The sequence below is a fragment of the Hypanus sabinus genome, chromosome 10 (assembly GCF_030144855.1).
Source record: "Hypanus sabinus isolate sHypSab1 chromosome 10, sHypSab1.hap1, whole genome shotgun sequence".
Classification (NCBI taxonomy): domain Eukaryota; kingdom Metazoa; phylum Chordata; class Chondrichthyes; order Myliobatiformes; family Dasyatidae; genus Hypanus; species Hypanus sabinus.
In genome coordinates, this window is record NC_082715.1 from 40,815,381 (window position 1) to 40,841,303 (window position 25,923).

Sequence of the window (25,923 nt, forward strand, 5' to 3'; positions counted from 1 at the left end):
GAGTTAAGAAACTGCAAAGGTAAAAGAACACTGATGGCAGTTATATACAGGCCGCCCTTCAGTAGCTGGGATGTGGACCACAGATTACAACAGGAAATAGAAAAGGCTTGTCAAAAGGGCAATGTTATGATAGTCACAGGAGATTTTAACCTGGTGGTTGATTGGGAAAATCAGGTTGGTAATGGATCTCAAGAGAGTGAGTTTGTTGAATGCCTATGGCATTTTAGAGCAGTTTGTCATTGAGCCTACTAGGGGATCAGCTATACTGGTTTGGGTGTTATGTAATGAACCAAAGGTGATTAGGGAGCTTAAGGTAAAAAGAACCCTTAAGAGTCAGTGATCACAATATGATTGAGTTCAACTTGAAATTTGATAGGGAGAAAGTGAAGTCTGATGTGGCAGTACTTCAGTGGAGTAAAGGAAATATGAGAGAGCATTTGGCCAAAGTAAATGGGAAGAAGATGCTAGCAAGGATGATAGTAGTGCAACGATGGTCAGAATTTTTGGGAAAAATGAGGAAGGTGCAGGACAGATTCAGGAACAGCTTCTTCCCCTCTGCCATCTGATTCCTGAATGGACAGTACCTCACTTTTTTAATATTTCTGTTTTTGCACATTTTAAAATAATCTATTCAATATATGTAATTAATTTACTTGTTCATTTATTATTATGTTTTATCTTATTTCTTATTTTTTTTCTTTCTCTGCTAGATTATGTATTGAACTGCTGCTGCGAAGTTAACAAATTTCACGTCACATGCTGGTGATAATAAACCTGATTCTGATTTATTTCAAAAACAAAGAAATACTTAAATGGCAAACTTGTACAACTGTGGCTGACAAAGGAAGTCAAAGCTATTGTAAAAGCAAAACAGAGCGCATACGACAAAGCAAAAATTAGCGGGGAGAGAGAGGATTGAGAAGCTTTTGAAAACCTACAGAGAGCAACTAAAAGAATCCTTAGGAGGGAAAAGATGAAATATGAAAGTAGGCTAGCAAACAATATCAAAGTGAATAATAAAAGCTTTTCAAGTATGTAAGAAATAAAAGAGAAATGGGAATGGATATCGGACCGCTAGAAAATGAGGTCAGAGAAATAATATCTGGGGCCAAGGAGTTGGTAGATGAATCAAATGAATATTTTGCATCAGATTTCACTCGCAGTGTGCCAGGTGTTGTAGTGTGTGAGGGAAGAGAAGTGGGTGCAGTTACTATAACAAGGGAGAAGCTGCTCAAAAAGCTGAAAGACCTGAGAATACATAAGTCACCCGGACCAGATGAACTGCACCTGAGTGTTCCGAAAAATGTAGCGGTAGAGATTGTGGAGGCAATAGTGATGATCTTTCAAAAAATTCATTAGGTTCTGGCATGGTGCCAGAGGACTGGAAAATTGCAAATGTATCTCCACTTTTTAAGAAAGGAGGAAGGCAGCAGAAAGGAAATTATAGACCAGTTAGCCTGTCCTCAGTGGTTCTGAAGATGTTGGAGTCAATTGTTAAGGTTGAGGTTATGGTGTACTTGGTGACACAGGACAAGATAGGACAAAGTCAGCATAGTTTTCTTCAGGGAAAATCATGCCTGGTGAATCTGTTGGAATTCTTTGAGGAGATTACAAGTGGGATAGTTAAAGGGGATGCAGTGGATGTTGTATATTTGGACTTTCAGAAGGCCTTTCAAGGTGCCACACATGAGGCAGCTTACAAAGTTGAGAGCACATGGTATCACAGGAAAGTTACTAACATGGTTAGAGCATTGGCTGAATGGTAGGAGGCAGTGAGTGGGAATAAAATGATCCCTTTCTGGTTGACTACCAGTGACTAGTGGTGTTCCGCAGGGATCTTGGGACTGCTTCTTTTTATGCTGTATATCAATGATTTAGATGATGGAATAGATAGCTTTGTTGCCAAGTTTGCAGATGATATGAAGAGTGGTGGAGGGTCATGTAGTGTTGAGGAAACAGGTAGACTGCAGTAGGTCATAGAAAGATTAGGAGAATGGGCAAGAAAGTGGCAAATGAAATGCAATGTTGGAAAATGCACTTTGGTAGTAGAAATAAATGTGCAGACTATTTTCTAAACAGGGAGAAAATCCAGGATTTTGAGATGCAGAGGGACTTGGGAGTCCTTGTGCAGAACACCCTGAAGGTTAACTTGCAGGTAGCTTCGTTGGTGAGGAAGGTAACCATATAACAATTACAGCACGGAAACAGGCCATCTCGGCCCTTCTAGTCTGTGCTGAACGCTTACTCTCACCTAATCCCACCTACCTGCACTCAGCCCATAACCCTCCATTCCTTTCCTGTCCATATGCCTATCCATTTTTTTTTTAGTGACAAAATCAAACCTGCCTCTACCACTTCTACTGGAAGCTCGTTCCACACAGCTACCACTCTGTGAGTAAAGTTCCCCCTCATGTTACCCCTCAACTTTTGCCCCTTAACTCTCAACTCATGTCCTCTTGTTTGAATCTCCACTACTCTTAATGGAAAAAGCCTATCCACATCAACTCTATCTATCCCCCTCATAATTTTAAATACCTCTATCAAGTCCCCCCTCAACCTTCTATGCTCCAAAGAATAAAGACCTAACTTGTTCAACCTTTCTCTGTAACAGGAGCTGAAACCCAGGTAACATTCTAGTAAATCTCCTCTGTACTCTCTAATTTGTTAACATCTTTCCTATAATTTAGTGACCAGAACTGTACACAATACTCCAAATTTGGCCTCACCTATGCCTTGTACAATTTTAACATTACATCCCAACTCCTATACTCTGATTTATAAAGGCTCTGATTTATAAAGGCCAGCATACCAAAAGCTTTCTTCACCACCCTATCCACATGAGATTGTACCTTCAGAGAACTATGCACCATTATTCCTAGATCCTAGGTAAATACAATGTTCACATTGATTTCAAGAGCTATATGATGCTGAGGCTTTATAAGGCATGGGTGAGTCTGCACCTTGTGTATTGTGAACAGTTTTGGACTCCTCATCTAAGAAAAGATGTGCTGGCATTGGAGAGGGTTCAGAAGAGGTTCACAAGGATGATTATGGAAATGAAAGTGTTATCATACAAAAAACGTTTGATAGCTCTGGGTCTCTACTCATTGGAATTCAGAAGGATGAGTGGGGATCTCATTGAAACCTTTTGAATGTTGAAAGGCCTAGACAGAGTAGATGTGGAAAGGATGTTTCCCATGGTGGGAGAGTCTAGGACAAGAGGATGCAAACTCAGGATCAAGGAGCATCCATTTAAAAAAGAGGTACAGAGAAACTTCTTTAGCCAGAAGGTGGTGAATTTATAGAATTTGTTACCACAGACAGCTGTGGCGGATGAGTCATTTCATGTATTTAAGGCAGAGCTTAATAGGTTCTTGATTGGAGACAGCATCAAAGGTTACAGGGAGAAGGTGGGGAGTGGGGCTGAGGACGGGAGAAAAGGTCAGCCATGATTGAATGGCAGAGCAAACTCGATAGGTCGTTGGGACTAGGTGAGAATAATCGTTCGGCATGGACTAGAAGAGCCGAGATGGCCTGTTTCCGTGCTGTAATTGTTATATGGTTATATGGCTAAATGGCCTAATTCTGCGCCTATGACTTATGGTTTACAAGTTAGGAGTTAACTGAAAAGAACAGGTAGAAGGAGAATTCTGGAGAAATACCAGTTTGATAGATTGCATTCCCTTGAAACCATGGATGGAGTAAATGAAATATTTCCAAAAATTTGTTTCATCTTGTTAACTATGAAGGAGGAAAAAAGCAAGAGATAAAATCCAAGGCAAATCCTACACAATCATATGAAGCAGAGCCAACAAGAGGAAAGTAGAGCAGTGCCGTGGCGAACTAGTTAAGGGAAAGTGATACTTCATGAAGTGTTTACAGGAAGCATTGCTTTATTTAACCTTCCAGGGCACACTGTACAAGAAGTGACAAACTGAGGTTAATACAATGTTAACAACCTATAGTAGCTGAGAACAGATGGAATAAAGTGACAGTAAACAATGAATGTGACGGGGTAAGGCCATCTCCCAGTATCAGGTGCCACACGGTTGACTATGAATGCATGTCACAAGGAGGTGCCTAGTAACATATTCCACATTAACTGGGTCATTGCAGGATCAGAGCTCAGTGATTACGTCCCCTGAATCCCCATTCTGCAGCAGATCGCAGGAATGCCCTGCAGGTTGTATTTTTTAAAAACCCTTCTCGAGAGAATTCAAGGATTATGTTTTTTTTAAACTTTAACATTGAGTATGCTTTCATATAACTACAGGGATAAAGTGAACAGATGAGCATAAACTGAATGGTAGAAATAGTGCAGCTCTCTTACTGGAACTTTACATTGTTGAAGACAATTGTGCATTTTGATGTGTTATCCAAGATGCTGAGTAAAGATGTTACAGTTGATATTGTCATCTCTGATTTTCAATAATCCATTTTGATGAAGTACCATTTTTTATGTCAAGACTGAAGCACACTGGATGACGGGAGCAATGACAAACTGGGAAACAAAGTTGCCTAATGAAAAAGAAACTGGACCTGTAATGGATAATGATTTGAAAACTAGAATGTTATCCAGGTCTCAGTACCGTGACAACTCCTATCTTTACTGTACGTTAGTGTCCTGACCTTGGGTTGGTGAGCACGAGTGCAGACATTGTAAATGATCCAAAACTCTTTTGTGCAGTCAACAGTGAGGAAGATGGCAATGAACCTCAAGAGATCATTGGCAAGCAGATAAAAATTTGCTGGGAAAAATAAGGAGAAACAATGTGAATTGAGTCGTGCAGTGGTAAAGTTGGTAACATTTGGCAGTCAGGCACAGATCTTTGACAGCGGCATGACATGATGGTAACCAATCAGTTCATAAAGTGTGGTGTTTAGTGCTTTATTACAGAGAACAAAATCCAGGAAGTAATGATAAATTTATATAAATATGAGTCAAGCCCCAAGGGAATCATTGCAAAACTCCAGTAACTGTTGAACTCAGAAACTGTATTGCCACACTAACAGATTGGGACCAGTACATTTTGGCTGAATTGAGTGGCTTCCCCAATTACACTACGCTTCATGAAAATAGTTAAAAGGTATAAAAAAGGAAAACTAATGTTTAACTAAATAACAGTTTATATATTTAAATGAAATTCAGTGCTAATTAGAACATTACTAATACCTCTTCAGTAAACTGCATATTAGTTGCATTAATGATTGATGAATTCATGCTGCCATGTTCTTTTGATTGTAAATGAATAAAATCAGCACAGATATCTAATACAGATAATGGGCTCCCTTCATACAATGATTTTGACAGACGCATCCTCCAAATCTTAATTTTCATTGTAACATTTAAGATAATTATCAAAACATTCAAATTCTGTGCAGTTTCTAACTTTTGAAGTAGTGAAATAATTTAATTTTCACTCGCCATTGTATGTTTCTGGGAACTCTAAATCTGATTGCTTGAAACCACTGTGAGAAAAACAGGTCTGAATTTCTCAACGATTGTACTGTAAGTGACAAGAATCACTGGTTTTTGAACAGAAACGCACACAACAGACACTATTTAAAACCTAAGGCAACACGAGTGAATCTGCAAATGCTGGAAATAAATAAAAACACAAAATGCTGGCAAAACTCAGCAGGCCAGGCAGCATCTATGGGAGGAGGTAGTGATGACGTTTCGGGCCGAAACCCTTCATCAGGACTCCTGATGAAAGGGCTTCGGCCCAAAACGTCGTCACTATTTAAAACCTTTTCACTTAAGTGCAATGTAATGTCTAACAGCCACACAACTGCAAGTGACTAATGCTGGTTAGAAATTGTTTAGCAACAGTCTCCTGTCCCAGTTAAGTAGCATTCTGTCCCAAATAAACAAAGAAAATCCAAGGTATTTTCTCAATTAGTTTTTGTTCTTTAAGAGTTGTCCCAAATAAGTGGCTGACCCAATTTACCAATAGTCCAATTAAGTAGAATCCACAGTAATAAGTTCTCTTGGAGAGATATTGTTCTGATGAAGGGTTCCTAAACTTTTCACTGTTCCTCTTTTGGAGATGCTGTGTACACGGTTTCATTTATCAAGCATTTTCTGTTTGTATATCAGATTCAAGCATCTATTTTTTTTTGTTTTTCCTTGCAAAAATAAGTGGATATTTGTATGGAAAGAAGAAGATGACAGACCTTTCCCAATATTAGATAATACATTACCCTTGTTATAACTTCTCACATAGACAGTTCCACCGCTGCAACCTTCTCGCCCTGAACCTCTCAATATTAGTCCACTGTGGAGATGTGCCCCATTATTCTAACATTCATTCCTTTCTTCAACCACTTTAGATCCAGATTGATATTACTGCCTGTTACCCAGTTTAGCATGTTTCTCATAAACGTTGACAAGTCCAAGCTTTGCAACATATACATATAACATATAACCTATCAGAGAATGCAGCTGAAGAAATAGCACCAAGAGGAGGAGAAGCTGGTGGTGAATAGAAGTGGAAACTCACCTATATTGCTGCCATCAATGGAAGATGGAGCAGATACAGGCAGGCAGTTGTGATGCTGCGGTGTTTTAAGAGCTGGAAGTTTTGACATTGCAGTGACTACCATTGCTTTTTGTTTTTGGAAATGTATTCTCCTACTTCCTTTCATGAGATCTTAAAACTCAACAAATAGCTCACTGTGCACTGGGGGACTTTGGATCTGAGCAAACTCCAGATAGTTCCCTCCCCATGGGTGGTATTCTAATAAAAAATATATTTTCATTATCTCAGAATGTCCCAAACTACTCTATAGGCACTGAAATACCAGCTGAAGTGTATGACTTAATTTCTTCATGTTTATGAAACTGGTATTTTCCTTTCCTTTTCCTCTCCCCTCCATTCACTTTTCCTTCTCTGACCCTATCACTTCATACCCATCTAAACCTTAATCTCCCAGCTTTCTCCTTCCTTCTCACTGCTGCATTTGAATAATACTTTTTCTGTTAGATCTGAAATAGCTTTATTTTGAATCCTTTTGTTTATCTCCACGTTTTTTTTAAATCTTTGACATGAAACATCCTTTCAAGGAAAGCTCATGATAAGCTAACATAACCTTCTTTATAAACAAGACAATGTTAATTTGTATGTGTATTTGGCTAAAGGACAGCTTGTAGAGTGTTCTTTTATGATACAGAGGCTTGTTGTCAAGCATATACATGTTAGACCATAAGGTCATAAGACATAGAAGCAGAATTAGGCAATTCAGCCCATCGAGTCTGCTCCGGCATTCCATCATGGCTGATCCCAGTTCCCACTCAATCCCATACACCTGCCTTTTCGCCATATCCTTTGATGCCCTGATCGATCAGGAAACGATCAACTTCCGCCTCAAATATTCCCACAGACTTAGCAGCCTATGGCAGAGCATTCCATAGATTTGCCACTCTCTGATTTTAAAAAATTCCTCCTTACCTCTGTTTTAAAAGTTCGCCCCTCAATTTTGAGGCTCTGTCCTCTGGTTCTGGATACCCCCTCCAGAGGAAACATCCTCTCCACATCCACCCTGTCTAGTCCTTTCAACATTCAGTAAGTTTCAATGAGATTCCCCCCCCCCCCACCACCAGCACATGCTTCTAAAGTCTAGTGAATATAGGCTCAAAGCTGCCAAACTCTCCTTGTATGTTAACACCTTAATTCCCAGAATCATCCTTGTGAACCTCCTCTGGACTCTCTCCAGTGATAACACATCCTTTCTGAGATATGGGGCCCAAATCTGTTGACAATACTCCAAGTGCGGCCTGACTAGTGTCTTACAAAGGCTCAGCGTTATCTCTTTGCTTTTACATTCTATTCTCCTTGAAATAAATGCCAACATTGCATTTGCCTTCTTTACCACAGGCTCAACCTGCAATTTAACCTTCTGGGAGTCTTGCACGAGGACTCCGAAGTCCCTCTGCACCTCTGATGTTTGAACCTTCTCCCCATTTAGATGATAGTCTGCATTATTGTTCCTTTTACCAAATTGAATATTCATTCACTCATACATTTGTTATGTGATGCACCGTCAATAACTCTCTCTGAGACGTAAAGGCGAGATATCGGCTTTTATTGACTGGAAGAAGGAACAAGCAGTGGTTGACCACCATACTACATTCTGGAGACTGAGAGGCCGGGCTCAGGCCTCAATCGCTTTTTATACTGGGGTCTGTGGGAGGAGCCACAGGAGCAGTCAGCAGGGGGCGTGTCCAGACAGGTATATGTAGTTCACCATATTATGCATAAATGATCTGGGTGTTTGCAAGAAATACAATGAAGAGTTTTATTGCTGGTAAATGGGAACGGGGGAAGCAAATGCATTGGATTGGGGAATAGCTGTGGTATCATGCACTTGGAGAAATGCTTTATGAAGAGGCAGCTTAATCAGACATATTAATGGGCGGGACTGCAAAAACAGAGAAACAAAATAGTGCATGCACAGTAGTATTTGAATGTAGTAGCAGGACAAGTTGCTGAGGGACTTGTGAAAGTGATACATTACTTTGAATCTAAATACAAAGTAGTTGTGTATGCTGAACTTGTGCAATTCACTCGTTGTGTCTCATTTGCAGTTCTGTGTATATTTCTGGACATCAGACTGAGGGAAGGATGTTATGGCCTTGGAGAAGATAGACTAGATTTACTATGGCGAGACCAAGGGAAAGAATAAAGACTCTTCCTTTTAGTGCAGACAGCTAATATGGCTTATTTATGTAGGTTGTGCATCTTCAAAGCAGTGATTTTATTTTATTTCTATACCTAGCACACTTGTTGTTTGACCAGATATAGATAACTTTGGTGGTGAAAACTATATACTGCCTATAAAAAATATTCACTCCCCTGGGAAATTTTCATGTTTTATTGTTTTACAACATTGAATTATTGTGGATTTAATTTGGCTTTTTTGACACTGATCAACAGGAAAAGACCCTTTCGTGTCAAAGTGAAAACAGATCTCTATAAAGTGATTAAAATTAATAACAAATATGAAACAAAATAATTGTTGCATAAGTATTCACCTCCTTTAATATAACACATCATATCATTACTGGGGCAGCCAATTGGTTTTAGAAGTCACATAGTTAATTAAACGGAGATCACCTGCATGCATTCAATGTGTTTCAATTGATTGTAATAAAAATACACCTGTATTTGGAAGGTCCAACTACTGTCAAGTCAGTATCCTGGCAAAAACTACACCACGAAGTCTAAAGAAAACTCCAAGCAACTCCGCTGACCAGATTGGTTCAAGCTGACAGGAAGGCAACAGTTACAACAGAGGTGTGCAGAAGAGCATCTCTGAACACACAACACTTTAACCCTTGAAGCAGATGGACAACAACAATAGAAGATTATGAACGTACAGTCGATGGCCACATTATTAGGTACAGGGACTACCTAATAAAGTGGCCATTGAGTGCAAATCATGTTCCCAACCATCTCTGACATTACCTCCAAATCAGGATTATTATCCACGGCTGCTTTTTGGACCTGGAGTTTTCATCTTCACCCTCACTAAGTTACCTTCTTCTGTCCTTGTGTTTCGGCCAGCTTTCATGCATAAAGATGAACCATATCGTGTTTGAGAAAACACCATGTGGATCTCTCCCAACAGTGTTGGTCAGAATCTTACTACATTTCATAGCATGAAGCTTGCTCTGCCAAATTTATCTGGCTTTCACTCAAGATCCCTAAATTATTGATATTTAACAGTATTAATCCTTTCACTTCAGATGATATGTCCTTCTTGAGATGCAAAGCAGAATTCTACACATACATCAGTGCTAATGTGTCATCATGACAGCTTCATAATTCAAAGTTGTATTAATGCTCATCATTCTCACAGTGATTGAAAATACTTTTTTATCTGGAAGGCTGATTGCCTTAACAATCCATCATAAGGATGTGCTGAAGCTGGGGAGGGTTCAAAGGAGGTTCACGAAAATTATTCCAAGATTGAATGGCTTGTCATATGAAGAGTGTTTGATGACTCTGGGACTGTAGTCACTGGAACTCAGAAGAATGAATGGTGACCTCATTAAAACCTATCAAATAGTGAAAGACCTTGATAGAGTGGATGTGGAGAGGATGTTTCCTATGGTGGAAGAATCTAAGACTAGAGTACACAGCCTCAGAATAGAGGGACAGCCATTTAGAACAGAGATGAGGAGAAATGTCTTTAAACAGAGGGTGGTGAATCTGTGGAATTCATTGCCACAGGCAGCTGTGGAGGCCAAGTCTGTATATATTTAAGACAAGGTTGGATAGATTTTTGCAAAGTAGGGGAATTAAGGATTATGGGGAAAAGGCAGGTAGGTGAAGATGAGTCCATGGCCAGATCAGCCATGATCATATTGCATGATGGAGCAGGCTCAACGGGCCAGATGGCCTACTCCTGCTCCTATTTCTTATGTCCTTATATATATATATTTAAGGTGGAGTTTGATAGTTTCTTGATTGATCAGGGCATGAAGGGATATGGGGGGAAGGCGGGAGATTGGGGCCGAGAGGAAGGAGGGATCAGCCATGATGAAATGACAGAGCAGACTCAATGTGCCAAATGGCCTAATTCTGCTCCGATATCTTATGGTCTACAATCAATTAAGCCTAAAAAACATTCATCTCCAATAGCTAATTTAGAAAACGCAGATAATCCCAGTTTTTGCACCTTCTTTACTGATATCTGTTTAAAGTAACCTCATTTCTTCTCTTACTCATGCCCTCAACACGTAACTCAACCTGCAGATATGAAGAACTCTATCTCATGAAATTTAAGCCCATCAATTCCATTATTTCTGAAGCATCACACCAGTTGCCCACTAAGTTAAAGTTCCCCCAAGACTCTCCTTAACATAGCAGTGGAACCACATTTCTTCTCTCTTTCCCCTTCCCTCCACCCACCACTTACCTTTCACCCCTTCTCCACTGAATCCCTGTGAGAGAATGGCTGCTAAGTTACTGATGATTTTACATTTCTATTCATAAATTCCATATATAATAATGTTATCCATATTGCAAGATCGAGACAACCTCCTGGGTGTGAGCTATTGAGTGTTAAGCATTCTCCAAGTTTGCATAGCATGTTCCAAATAATAACCTCTCCAACAAGTGACAACTTAACCATTTTGTCTTGACATTCCAGTCCTTGTTGCCAGGTTTCTAACATCTTGGGAGTAGTTGGTTCAGGTGAAAGGTGGCTAATGGCAAAACAGTGTGGTGCCTCTAAAGGCAGACAAAAGGCTGGTCATTCAGGAATGAGTAGGACCAGCTCCTTATGTCCAAACGCTTCTCTATGCAAGGCAAGAGTATGATGGAATATTCTCCATGTGCTACACATCCATCATCAATGTATTGTGTACAGAGTTTGTGTGTCTGCTGGATGCACTGCAGTAATTAACCAAGACATCTCCAACAATTATCCCCATCGTCTCCCAACCAAAGAACGTCATCAATTGTGTGAGAGCAGTATGGTGCCCAGATCACTCTCATGCACTTCTGTTGCTATTCCCCTTTTAATCCATTGGAACCGACTCCTTCTTATGACTATTTCTTTCTCCTTTTGGTTATTATGTTTTTTTTGTTCTGTAATTTCACAAATGAAATATGTTAAACTTTAAAATAATTCCTGAAATAATATGACATAAAATTGTTGAGTAAAAAGACTTCAACTCATTTTAACCCAAATCCTGTCAGCTGGTTGTGTCCACAACTAGTTTCACCACATTGGGTTGCAGCACATTTGAATATTTCTAGAGTACATTACTGCTGATTGTCCACTATTGCCATCTGATATGAAATCTCTGTCTTTAAGTACGTAGCCTGGGTGAGAAAAGAAATGGAAGCTCTAACACTGTGGCAGTAATTGATTAAAGTATAAAGATAGAACAATCTTTACGGAGATTTGCTTGTCTATCTTATCCTTGGTTTTGTGTACATTAGCAGTTTGGAGATAACAATAAGAAGGAAAAAAACAAACATATTTGATAATGTGTCTCATCCTTGGTGGAAACACCAACCACTTGGACCCAAGTTGTTTAATAGGATGATTAGTTGGGTATCTTTTTCGAGTTGGACAATACAGCTGGTCTTCAATATCATCCTGCAGTGTCAGTCAAAATGATGTGTTCAAGTCCTGAAGCCTCTGGCTCAGAGGCAAGAATGTGGATTGTTGAACCAAACTGAAACCTAAGGGTTATATTTACAAATACATATTGCAGGCAGCATGAGAATTGTCTCTGAAAGGCATCTACAGAATCCCAGTTAACACTGCATTGCAAAGGCAAAGATTCTAGTGACAACCTTAGAGAAAGTTCCACTCTATACTAAGGTATTATCAAAGATTTTTGTGTACCCAGTTTGTCCAAATTACATCAAGAATAGTACAGCACCCTGAAGTTTCTGGAAAGATTTTGATCATGAAAATGAATGTTCCATTTCCAAAAGAATAAACTTAATACTGATCAAAGTGCAAACTCTAACTTATTTTAACGACTGGACACAATGCTACAATCATAGGTAGAGTGATCAGAGACCATCTATGCTGATGAACAGCTCTTATAACCCTCTGCTGCTCAGTGCCACAGTGCAGATGTCAAAAGAAACCCTGCTGTCTAAATGTGGAACCTTCAACTTTTGTTCAGTATGACATGTGCATCTTGGAAGGGGCTTTAGGTGCAGTGGAGGCCTCCCAAAAGTGCTACCATTCAAGGAGAATCTCCTTTGCACAACAAAAATTATCTTATGTGCATATTATTTATAAGTTTGTGCAAGTCCATCTGGCCCTCGGAGGGCTCTCCGCCCTACCCCAAGCATGCCCTTCTCACCCACAATCCCACCACTCTGCTTGTGATCATTGTTGGTTGAACTTAATGTCCAGCAACACTCCCCATTAGCCGATTGAAGCATGATCTGGCCCCTTCTGTCAATGAGCTGTAATTAGAAGGACAACTACTGAGGTAAATTCAATGTGGGCTGCATGCAGAGGTAAGATATTTTATAATGGAGTACAAAAATGCAGCAGAGCAATTACATACTTTGTACCTGTCTTGAAAGAAAATACAAAAAAACTTCTAAATATGCAAGAACGAAGGACCCAAATAGAATGAGAAGCTGGAGAAAATAAATTTTCATTTAAAAGTGCATTAGGGACTAAAATCTCAAGATAGTACATTCCAGAGCTTTGAGGAAGAGATGGCTATATTGAGAGTGATTGTACTGATTGGTAATCATTGATCTTGGCAACCATAAGTGGGTTAACATCTTCCAGAATTCTGAAATTGCTCACGTAGATTCAAATGTGGTAAATGTGGCATCTCTGTTTGAGAAGGGTGCAAGAGAGAGAAAAAGGAACGACCTACATGTTTGCTGAATGTCGGTGGTGATAAAAATACTGAAGGGAATAATTAAGGATGTAATAACGGGATTCATTGAAAAAAAATGCAGTAAGTAGGTCTGAACAGGATCAGTGTGGATTTATGAAAGGGAAATCAAGCTTAGAATTCTTCACAGATGTGAGGAGTAGAATAAGGTGGTGGAATCAGTGGATGAGATATATTTGTATTTTCAAAAAATTTCAATAGGAATCCACACAGGAGGCTGCTCAGCAAGGTGATGTATGGGTAATGTGCTTATGAGCAGTAAGGATTGTTAACTGGCGAAGAGAAGTCGTAAATTCTGAGGAAGAAAATATGCCAGTAGGCTACAACCTGGGACCAGTGCCATCGGATAGATGCTCATGTACTTAGTTTTATGATAGGGAGAAATTATTTCACTCATAAGGTTGGAGTTCTCTGTAATTCTCAGCCCAGACACTTAGTTCTTTAAAGTTAAAGTTAAAAGATTTTGAGCGTTATGAAAAATCAGAAGATCAGGCAATTGAGTTAGGACAGAGTCTGTTATTGACTGGCAGAGAAAACTTTATAATTGAATTGCAGAATGGTAATAACACCCAGGAAGGCCATTTCACTCTTCAACTCTCTGACAATGCAATACAGATCATTCCTCTCCTCCCAACCCTGCAGTTCAATCCATTCCAGATGCCTATTGCTCTCTGTGTAGAAGAGCTTCTCTCACGTCACTTTTGGTTCTTCTATTAGTCACTTTAGACTTGTATCCTCTGATTCTCCATCCTTCCACCAAATGAAACAGTTTTTCATCATTGACTTTGTGTAGATGCTCATTATTCTGAACACATTTCTCACATCCCTCAATCTTCTCTGCTTCAAGTGGAGCATTCACAATGTCTCCAGCCTTTTTTGTTTTTCATTTGTGGAATTATTCATGTAAACCTTTTTTGCATCATGTCCAAAGCCTTCACAATTGAAACAACAACCAGTTGTGGCCAGAAGTCAAAAATTAGCATAACCTAGAAGTGAGGGAACCTTCACTTCTAAGCAACTTCATCACCTCATTCTTCGGTGATTTTTTTCATTTTTGCAAGTGTGTTTTTTTCTCTCCGGCTAAATGATGACAGTGGCTCTGCAGCATGTGATTTTGTACAGTGCAAATTTTCCCTCTCACAGCCTGAAAAGCAATTATTCTAATTTAGCCAACAACCAGATTTTACTGACTCTGTTCACTGAAGCTGTGAAAGGATCAACATTCACACTGTATCCTTTGTGCTTACTGGGACCTGTGACTTTCTGTGATCTCAAACACAACCTTACTTGTGCTGTGACTGACTTTTTTTTTCCATTCAGATCAAAGTCAAGGTCAGTCAGCTTACCTGCCTCAGGAACATGTCAGTCCATTGCTACAAATATCTGCTACTGGTCCATTGCAGAGGTAATCAAAACTCCATTTCTGAGGAAAGAAGAAATCTCTTCTTTCCTTTCAGAATACGGAAGAAGGAAAAGCTGGTACAGCCTTCTGCCTGCATTCCAGACTTCCCAGATATTCATAGACTGCCATTTTGTTAATACACAGAACTCCCTGGTAATGCCCTTGAACCTTGAAGATGTTCAGTAACCTCCTAGACAAAGAACATACCTCCTGTAGACATTGTGTTCATCAACTGTCCTGATCTTCTTGTTAGTAGGCATGGTGTTACCTGGCTGATGTGCAATATTAGATTTACACCACATGCACCACTTAGTTTTGAGGGCACTTTAGTCTCATCTGACCAAAAGACCTTCTTCCACCTCTTTACAGTATTTTCTAAGTGACACTTTGTAAAGTCTTTATAGGCAAGGATTTTTTTTTATTAGCGGTACATGTGGTGTAACTCTAATACTGTGAATCAGCCAAGTAACACCATCCCTACTGTAAGGTATCATGGAGTAGCATAATGCTATGGAAATGCTTTTCAGCAGCAGGGACTGGAAAGCTGGTCAGGATTGATGAGAAGATGAATGCTGCTAAATACAGAGAGATCCTGGATAAAAGCTTACTAGCCTCTGCCAGAAATCTTATATTGAGGAGGAAGTTTGTCTATCTGCAGGGCAATGAACCAAAGCACACTGCCAGAGCAACCATGGCGTGGCTTCAAATGACGAAAGTTCATGTCCTTGAGTGCCCAGTCAGATTACTGACTTTAACCTGATTGAACATCTCAGGCAATTTTGTTTTCCACAGAGAAATGGGCAAATTTTGCTCCAGTCCATTGTGCAAAGCTAATAGAGACTTATCTAAAAAGAATATTACTGTCTGTAGTAACTGCAAGAGGTGGTTCAACTAAATACTGAGCAAAAGGCAATGAATACTTTTGAACTGGTGACATTTCAGTATTAGAATTTTTAGTTTTTCATGCTTTATAATCTTTCCTGTCTTTTGGGCTCTGCAGTGAGAAAGGAGCATGTGATTCACAAATAAAACTTTTCGATTAAATTGATCAAAACCTCTGATTGTAATCTCCATTATGTGAACAAAGGATTGGGGCTGAATACTTTTTCAAGGCACTATGTGCCATTTATGCTGTGCTCTGCATCAGTAGTTGAGAAAAGAGTGAAGAGTTTACAAAAAAGAAAGAATAAATCTGCTTTGAAGCAGATTTCCCTACAGCTTAGTGCAGTTACAGTCATCTGAGAAGATAATTTTTTGAACCTTTCCTGCTGGAGCAAAGGCTTACCAGCCACGTGCAGAGACCTGAATATTCAGGTGTGTTACCCACGACTCCCGATCATTCATCAGGAAGACCGTGTGCTGCATCTGCTTTAAATTCCATTGTATACCACGAGCTGGGTGCCCCATCAGAAGACCCATCTTCCTCATCATTCATTACCGTTAAAGGAGATCTCAGATGTCGCTACTTATACTCAAAAAAATGAATTATATTGCAACATTTCTGAGTGCATGTTTCCAAAATGCGTGCAAGAAAAATGTTTTCATAAATTGGGAAGTCACACATGGCCGCTCCCTAAATTTTCAATATTCACGGCTGGCAGTCAAGTCTCTGCGTGCAGCCCAAATATAGAAAGCATCCCCTTCACATCTGTAATTCTGACTAAAGAAAGCACAACAGTGCCTCTACTTCCTCAGGAGTCTGCGAAGATCCGGCATGTCATCAGAAACCTTGGCACGGATCTATAGGTGTGTGGTGGAAAGTGTGCTGACTGGCTACATTACAGCCTGGTATGGGAACACCAATGCCTTTGAGCGGAAAATCCCACAAAAGCTAGTGGATTCGGTCCAGTAAATCACAGGTAAACCCCTCCCAATGCTGAGCACATCTACATGAAACTTTGCTGTAGAAAAGCAACATTCATCAGCAAAGAACCACCCCACTTAGGCCATGCTCTTTTCTCGCTGTCACCATCTGGCAGAATGTACTAGTGCCCCAGGACCCACGCCACTAGGTTCAAGAACAGTTACTACTCCTCAACCATCAGGCTCTTGAACAAAAGGGGATAAGTACACTCATTCTACTTCCGGTGCTCCCACAACCAACGGTCTCACTTTAAGGACTCCTTATCTTTATTTCATGCTCATTATTTATTGCTATTTACTTAGATCTGCATTTGCACAGTTTGTTGTCCATTAATCCTGCTTACAGTTAACTGTTCTATAGATTTGCTAAGAATATCTGCAGAAAAAGAATTTCAGGGTTGTATGTGGTGACATGTATGTATTCCAATAATAAATTTTACTTTGAAGTTTGAACTTTAATTCTTGAGTATTTATTTGAAGTTCAAACTTAATTGATTTATTCCATCCAGCTGAGTTTTAATTGATTTCACGCAGAGGCCATGTGGTCGGACTGTGGATCATTTTTCATTCAGGGCCTGCGCGTAGACACAAAGCCACAAATGAATTTGTAAAGGTAGAAATTGTATCTTGTCCTGGTTGAACAATATTCCCTTGCCAGGCAGTGTTATAAATGATTGAATTCAATCAATGGCTGTTCCATTCAAGTTGGTTATAAGGTCATATGTTCCTAATGTATTTTATTTAAACACCCTTTATGTTCAAGGGAGATATCTTGTGGGAATAACTGACAAATTTATGAAATGACACAGCCTGAAACTTGGCAACAAATGGGTAAAAAAAACACTTATGTAATTCATTAGCATTAAAATTCAATAGTCAGACCTGTATAATATGAAAAGGTAAAATCTATTAGAGTATTTTCTTTGGAGATTATGCCATTGTTTTTGGCATAGCTTCTACATAAAGGAAGGAACCTGTTTCTCTGCTTTGGTTGAGGTATATTTTGTTAAGAAGTGTGTTTAGGATATGTATTGGTTTTTTAGAAATGGACAGTATTATTAACTATGGTGGAAATATTTTTCACAATAAATGATGTAACTTATTATGGCCTACAGGGATTACAAATATAACCAATCTTCATTCAGGAAGAAAGTAATCATTTGACAAATGATTACCTGTTATGTCAGCGCCATTTTCATAAGTAGAAATGACTTATCATCAGAAATACATGTTTATGATGTTTAACACTCAGACAGATCCTGCTGTGAAAGGGCACGAGATCCTTGAGAAAAGGCACCAGCTACTTCACTTGATTGCATCGTTTCTTATACACCTCACCCCTCTATGAGTGTAGGTTTATGTAAAATAATAGGTTTACTTACAGCAATCAAAAATCTAATCTAATTATCTCTGCCCTTAAAATGGGGCCAAAACTGGCAAGAATTTGACAATTTTACCACGTTTGCTGTCCTGATCAAATGAGCAAGTTTATGAATGAAAGGTCAGCTGAGAGGTTGTGCGGCACGAAGGTTCAGAGTCTTAAATAGTGTATGGTTGGTGTTTCTCCAAAGAACCATAGAACATTACAGCACAGAAACAGGCCTTTTGGCCCTTCTTGGCTGTGCCGAACCATTTTTCTCCCTAGTCCCACTGACCTGCACCTGGGCCAAATCCCTCCAAACCCCTCTCATCCATGTACCTGTCCAAGTTTTTCTTAAATGTCAAAAGTGAGCTCACATTCACCACTTCATCTGGCAGCTCATTCCGCACTCCCACCACTCTCTGCGTGAAGAAGTCCCCCCATGTTCCCTTTAAACTCTCCCCCTTCACCCTTAACCATGACCTCTTTTTTTTCTCTCCTGGCCTCAGTGGAAAAAGCCTGCTTGCATCCACCCTATCTATGCCCATCATAATTTTATACACCTCTATCAAATCACTTCCTCTATCAATTCTTCTACACTCCAGGGAATAAAGTCCTAACCTATTCAACCTTCTTCTGTAACTCAGTTTCTCAAGTCCCGGCAACATCCTTGTAAACCTTCTCTGCACTCTTTCAGCCTTATTAATATCCTTTCTGTAATTAGGTGACCAAAACTGCACACAATACTCCAAATTCAGTGTCACCAATGTCAAATACAACCTCACCATTACATTCCAACTCTTATACTCAATACTTTGATTTATAAAGGCCAATGTACCAAAAGCTCTCTTTACAACCCTTTCTACTTGTGACACCACTTTTAGGGAATTATGTATCTGTACTCCCAGATCCCTCTGTTCTACTGCGCACTCCTCAATGTCCTACCATTTACCTTGTACGTTCTACCTTGGTTTGACCTTCTGAAGTGCAATACCTTACACTTGTCCGCATTAACTGCATCTGCCATTTTTCAGCCCATTCCTCCAACTGGTCCAAATCCCTCTGCAAGCTTTGAAAACCTTCCTCACTGTCCACTACACCTCCAATCTTTGTATCATCAGCAAATTTACTGATCCAATTTTCCACATTATCATCCAGATCATTGATATAGATGACAAATAACAATGGACCCAGCACTGATCCCTGTGGCACACCACTTGTCACAGGCCTCCACTCAGAGGAGCAATCCTCCACTACCACTCTCTGACTTCTCCCATTGAGCCAATGTCTAACCCAATTTACTACCTCACCATGTATAACTAGCGACTGAATCTTCCTAACTAACCTCCCATGCGGGACCTTGTCAAAGGCCTTACTGAAGTCCGTGTATACAATGTCCACTGCCTTCCCTTCATCCATTTTCTTGGTAACTTCCTCAAAAAACTCTAATAGATTGGTTAACCATGACCTACCACGCACAAAGCCATGCTGACTTTTTCTAATAAGTCCCTGTCTATCCAAATACTTGTAGATCCTATCACTTAGTATTCCTTCCAATAATTTACCTACTACCAATGTCAAACTTACCGGCCTATAATTTGCCGGCTTGCTTTTTGAGCCTTTTTTAAACAACAGAACTACATGAGCTATCCTCCAATTATCCGGCACCTGACCCGTGGATATCGACATTTTAAATATTTCTGCCAGGGCCCCTGCAATTTCAACACTAGTCTCCTTCAAGGTCCGAGGGAATACCCTGTCAGGTCCTGGGGATTTATCTATCTGATTAGCCTCAAGACTGCAAGCACCTTCTCCTCTTTAATCTGTATAAGTTCCATGAACTCCCTACTTGTTTGCTTTGCTTCCATAGACTCCATTCCAGTTTCCTTAGTAAATACAGATGCAAAAAACCCATTTAATACCTCTCCCATTTGTTTTGGTTCCATACATAGCCAACCACTCTGGTCTTCAAGAGGACCAATTTTATCCCTTACTATCCTTTTGCTCTTAACATACCTGTAGAAGCTCTTAGGATTATCCTTCACCCTGACTGCCAAAGCAATTTCATGTCTTCTTTTAGCCCTCATGATTTCTTTCTTAAGTATTTTCTTACTCTTTTTATACTCCTCAAGCATCTTATTTCCTCCCTGTTGCCTATACATGTTATACATCTCTCTCTTCTTCTTTATCAGAGTTCCAATATCCCTCGAGAACCAAGGTTCCTTATTCTTATTCATTTTGCCTTTAACCCTGACAGGAACATACAGACTCTGCACTCTCAAAATTTCTCCTTTGAAGGCCTCCCCCTTACCAATCACAACCTTGCCAGAGAACAACCTGTCCCAATCCACACTTTTTAGATCCTTTCTCATTTCTTCAAATTTGGCCTTTTTCCAGATTAGAACTTCAACCCGAGGACCAGATCTATCTTTATCCATGATCAAGTTGAAACTAATGACGTTATGATCTCTAGAACCAAAGTGTTCCCCTACACACACTTCCGTCATCTGCCCTAACTCATTTCCTAATAGGAGATCTAATATTGCATCCTCCCTAGTTGGTACATCTATATATTGATTTAGAAAACTTTCCTGAGGGTGAGGCATAAGCATAATGATGTTTATTTAAACAGTATTTGATTGAACGCATCCAAAAAAGTTGATGTCAGAATGGTGAAATTTTTAATTATGCTGCCATATACTTGTCTATAACATGTAGGTAAGAAACTCCTAGCAATTTTAAATGTCGACCCCATTCCATAATGGGTGTTCTTTCATTTACTTACATGTTTCCCTTTTTTGTCTTCTTATTCCTTTACTTTAGTCTCTCACCTCCATGCGTCCTTCTCCCACTAGGAGGGTGAGTAAAAAGGCTGCAGACCCCCTTGATGCATCCCACTTGAATGCCACTCCATTGCTTAGCCAAGAGGAAGCACTCTTACCGTGGGGTGAGATGGAAAGAATGTCATATTTTCCCCGAAGTGGGAATCTTCACCCCCTCCCCCAGACTGAGGTACAGTGTCTAAACCGTTACTCTACTGAGTTGCTTTGTTTCAGTCAATAATTTTGCCACCCAATGCATACAGCAGGGTGCAAGGAGTAATCACACAAACTCCTGTGTGAATTATCAGGACAGTTCTGATTAGTTTTTGCCATGAGATGCCTTGACTATGTCATAATCTTGTTTTGAAGGATGCCATCTTGTCACTAACTAAACGGTTGACCTCAAAGGCACAGGTTTTAAACAGGAATAGATGCACCCATTGAAAAGTGGCGCTCTCTGGAATTGCTTATCAGAAGATCAAATCCATAACCATAGCAGTTTCCCAACCAACGACCTCTGGGAGTGCTGTCTTATACCAGGCCTATCTTCGAAATGGTTGGGAATGGAGACTACCTGTACACTGGAAATATTCAATCAGGGGTGGGTTGAGGAAGAATCCTCAAGCATTTCCCAATCTGTGAAGTTCATTATATTGATCCAGCATCTGCTGATGTGAGGCAGGCTGTGGTATAACTGACCACAAGATACCCAATCCTTGCTGTAGTCTAGAGACATAGAAGTGTTTATTGGTTGTGTTAGAGGTATCTTATTTAGGTTATCTTCCTCCGTATTATTGTCAAGTATAATCTGAGATAGTCGTTCAACTCACAAATGAACATCACTTGCCCATGAATCAGCACAGTGAGGCAACATAGAAATATATATTAGAGGCAGGAAGCATGTGAAGTACAAAATTCACTTTTTCAAGCTATTTTAGGGTATTTTGTAACTTTAAATACTTTGAGTGGAATATTACCATCTTTCATTGAGAATGCCAGACACCCATTTCATCAGCAACTTCCTCTCTGATTCCACTTCAGGCCTGTAGCTTCAAAAACTTCAGTGTTCAGCAAGTACAGCCCTTCAGTTCTCAAATCTCTGTGACTGTTTGAAGGTTGTAGAGTTTGTAATAAATTTTGATTTAAATAAATTTTAAATCCATGATCACCACAGCTTCCTTGATTGTAAGTCTTTAAGAAGCATTGAAACAAGGTATTTCTGGAATAAGTGAAGTTAGTGAGGAATAAAGGTATACTTTAACAATCTTTGAAATTTTTTACCTCTGTTCATGTGCTCATGCTCTCCCTTGAATTTCACACTTATTTGAAAAGATTAAATCTTTCTTTATGATAGAGGATCTCTCTTTGCAATCTTTCTTTACAGTGTAACAGTGTACCTTCCGTGGCCATTTTATTAGGGATCTTCAGTACCTAATAAAGTGGCTACTGAGTGATTGTTTGTCGTCTTCTGTTATTGCAGCCTTAAGGTTCAACTCTTCTTCGGCTGTCCATCGATTTTCGATGATGACCGAGGCCTGGGCCGTGTTGTATGGAAGACATGCAGTTGCCCATGCTGCAAGTCTCTCCATGCCACCGATGTTGTCCAAGGGAAGGGCATTAGGATCAATACAGCTTGGCACTGGTGTCGTCGCAGAGCAATGTGTGATTACGTGCCTTGTTCAAGGACACAACACGCTGCCTCAGCTAAGGCTTGAACTAGCGACCTTCAGATCACTAGACCAACGACTTAACCACGCGCTACATGATTCATAAGGTTCAACATGATGTGCGTAGAGATACTTTTCTGCACACCACTGATGTAGCAAGTGGTTATTTGAGTTACTGTCACCTTCCTGTCAGCATGAGCCAGTCTGGCTATTCTCCTCCGACCTCTCTCATTAACAGGGTTTTTTCACCCACAGAGCTGCTGTTCACTGGATGTTGTTTTTGTTTCTTGCACCGTTCTCTGTAAACTCTAGAGTAGTGGTCACCAACCTTTTTAAGCCCAAGATCCGCTACCTCGGCCTTAGTGCAAGGCAAGATCGACCCCAAATCGATTAGTTACATGCAGCGGGGCAGAAAAGACCAGAAGTAAAACCCTGCAACCCGGAAGTAGAAACAATGTATGAACACCACGAGTCTCCACCCTTTTTTGCACTGCGGATCAGTTTAATATTGACAATATTCTTGCGGACCGCTGACAGTGGGGTGGGAGGGGGTGTTAAGCACGACCGGAGTACAGCGATACTTGAAGCAGTTTCCTTATGTCCAGTCTATTCTGCAATTTAGTTTCCGTGTCTCTCGGCTGCTGTCCCACTTGCTCACATTTTTTCCGCTGAAAATCTCAGTGGGTTTGTCTTTAAGTGCAGGGTGTTTGGACTCAAGATACTGAAGCAGTTTTGAGGGCTTCATTGCCTCATTAGACAGCCTCCCGCCCGCCCGCCACCAGACGCCTTGGCCAGGTGCGGCTGGTCGTGGGTGGGGTGAGAGGACAAGGTCAGGCCCAGAGGTCCCCATGCCAGGGCCGTGGCAGTCCCAGTCCAGAGAGAGTGTCCGACTGAGCGAGGAGTGCGGCAGAACGCGTGCCCACCCCCCTTGTCGGATCTATTGGCCGACAAAAGTTTGCTTTAGTAGATCGCGGCGCGGTAGCTGCTCTGCTGCTTAAGAAACCCTGAGCCTGAATTAGGTTGTCTGCGAATATTTTAGCACCGGGTTCCCCACAAACATTCAGTGTGCTGAACAGGTTTAGAGGAGGCGCCCATCTGTCCGCACTCCAGGCCAGTAGCAACGGGCACTTCCCACTGGCCGCGTGAGGCCAACCAGTGATCCCCAGCGCGGGGGTATCACTGCGTTTAGGCGACTGATGACCTCGCGTGCGTTCAAGTTGAACCATGTCAGGGAATGAGGAAAGGTGCAGCTGATTCATATCTTTTCCTCATGGTTGGGGACCACTGAATTACACTGTATTGCAGGGGAGCTACATGCATGCGCACGGGACAGAAGAACGGAACTAAAACCCCGCAACCCAGAAACAATCTCTCAATAGTATTTGGGTATTTATTTTTCTTTTTTTTGGGATCTACTGGAAAAATCTCAAAGATCAGCCAGTCGATCACGACCACGACTCTAGAGACTATTATGCATGAAAGTCCCAGGAGATCAGCAGTTTCTGAGATACTCAAACCACACCATAGGGCACCAACAATCAATCCATGGTCAAAGTCACATTTCTTCCCTGTTCGGATATTTGGTCTGAACAATGACTGAACCCCTTGATCATGTCTGCTTTTGTGCATTAAAGGTTGCTGCCATGTGATTGGCTGATTAGATATTTGCGTTACTAAGCAGAAGTACTTGATAGAATGACCACTGATTATATTGTGGGCTAAGTTCTGGAGCCCAGAAAACAGGTGAAAGGATCACAGTGTGGGAATCAACCCTTGCAAAGCCAGCAGAATACCAACCTGTTGCTAAATGCTAATTATAATGCATGTAGTATATAGATGGCACTTTCTAGGATAGGTGTATCGGCATTCAGGAAGCTTGACACTGTTCAGGGCAAGGGTATTCCATCCACCAGCTTAAACACTTGCGCTCTCCAAAACCTACTACTGTTTACATTCCAGGTGCTGGAGGTCACAGCCTGGGGTTCCGTTGTCAGAGAGCCCTGTCAGCTTGCTCGTTGCTGCCTGTAGAAGAGCAAGTCTCAGAGTGATTGTTTAAGGTGAAAGATGAAATGACAATCAGGATGGTTGCTTCCTGCGAGCTGGTGTTGGCTAATGGGAGGTGTAACTACCCATTAGGAATAACTGTGCATAGTTCCCTGAAAGTGGAGTCTCATGTAGATAGGGTGGTGAAGAGGGCTTTTGGAACGCTGGCTTTTATAAATCAAAGCATTGAGTACAGAAGTTGGGATGTAATGCTAAAGTTGTACAAGGCATTGGTAAGGCCAAATTTGGAATATTGTGTGCAGTTCTGGTCACCGAATTATAGGAAAGATATCAATAAATTAGAGAGAGTGCAGAGACGATTTACTAGGATGTTACCTGGGTTTCAGCAATTAAGTTACAGAGAAAGGTTGAACAAGTTAGGTCTCTATTCATTGGAGCGTAGAAGGTTGAGGGGGGATTTGATCGAGGTATTTAAAATTTTGAGAGGGATAGATAGAGTTGACGTGAACAGGCTGTTTCCATTGAGAGTAGGGGAGATTCAAACTAGAGGACATGATTTGAGAGTTAGGGGGCAGAAGTTTAAGGGAAACACGAGGGGGTATTTCTTTACTCAAAGAGTGATAGCTGTGTGGAATGAGCTTCCTGTAGAAGTAGTAGAGGCCAGTTCAGTTGTGTCATTTAAGGTAAAATTGGATAGGTATATGGACAGGAAAGGAGTGGAGGGTTATGGGCTGAGTGCGGGTAGGTGGGACTAGGTGAGATTAAGGGTTCGGCACGGACTAGGAGGGCCAAGATGGCCTGTTTCCGTGCTGTGATTGTTATATGGTTATATTCAAGTGAAGACTGGTCTTTCATTCTCCTTACTTGTTTTTATCAGATAGAAGGACTATGGGAGGGGGGGGGTGCAGGGGTCCCTGACCTGAGGGCCAAAGACAGCTTCCCTAATGGTATTAGGAACCCCTGGGTTGAAGGAATGGGGCACTGTTGACCAACCGTTATGGCTGCAAGGTGGTTGTTACTGTTGAATGTCTGAAGAATGATGATCCCTCTGTGTTAATGGCATGACTTTTAATGACAGTGATAACATTGACCTGTAAGGGATAGATTATTGAAATTGGCTTGACAGAGGAATGAAATGATTACAAGAAAGACCAAGTGAAAATGAATCAGAGGATATTCATTGATCGTCATCGTGATCAATAGCAGAAGTAAGAGACTTCATCGTCCCAGGACGTAAGTAGGCAACAAATGGACACACATGGAGAGTAAAATGCTTAGCAAGGCAAGGAGTTCTAAGTATGTATTTCTTCCTGCCTCCAATAGACACTCACCTCCATGAATATAGATATATTGTTAATGTTGTGCCATTTAAAGTAAGCAGAATATTTCAGGAGGATCATTGTAATATGGTT

The 25,923-nt window shown here is 40.6% G+C and overlaps 1 protein-coding gene across 5 annotated transcripts in view; it reads left to right on the forward strand.

Annotated features, from left to right (window-relative positions):
• dnmt3ab (DNA (cytosine-5-)-methyltransferase 3 alpha b) overlaps window positions 1-25,923 on the forward strand; it is a 487,596-nt gene that overhangs the window by 333,948 nt on the left and 127,725 nt on the right. For 3 of the 5 annotated variants that reach the window (XR_009514305.1, XM_059981717.1, XM_059981718.1), the window contains exon 8: window positions 20,842-21,030. The exons of the other annotated variants lie outside the window; for them this stretch is intronic. Coding sequence is in view for 2 of the 3 variants with exons in the window: in XM_059981717.1 (XP_059837700.1) it covers window positions 20,842-21,030 (189 nt within the window). In the remaining variant the exon portion in view is untranslated. The remainder of the gene's footprint in view (window positions 1-20,841; window positions 21,031-25,923) is intronic. 5 annotated transcript variants of the gene reach the window in all.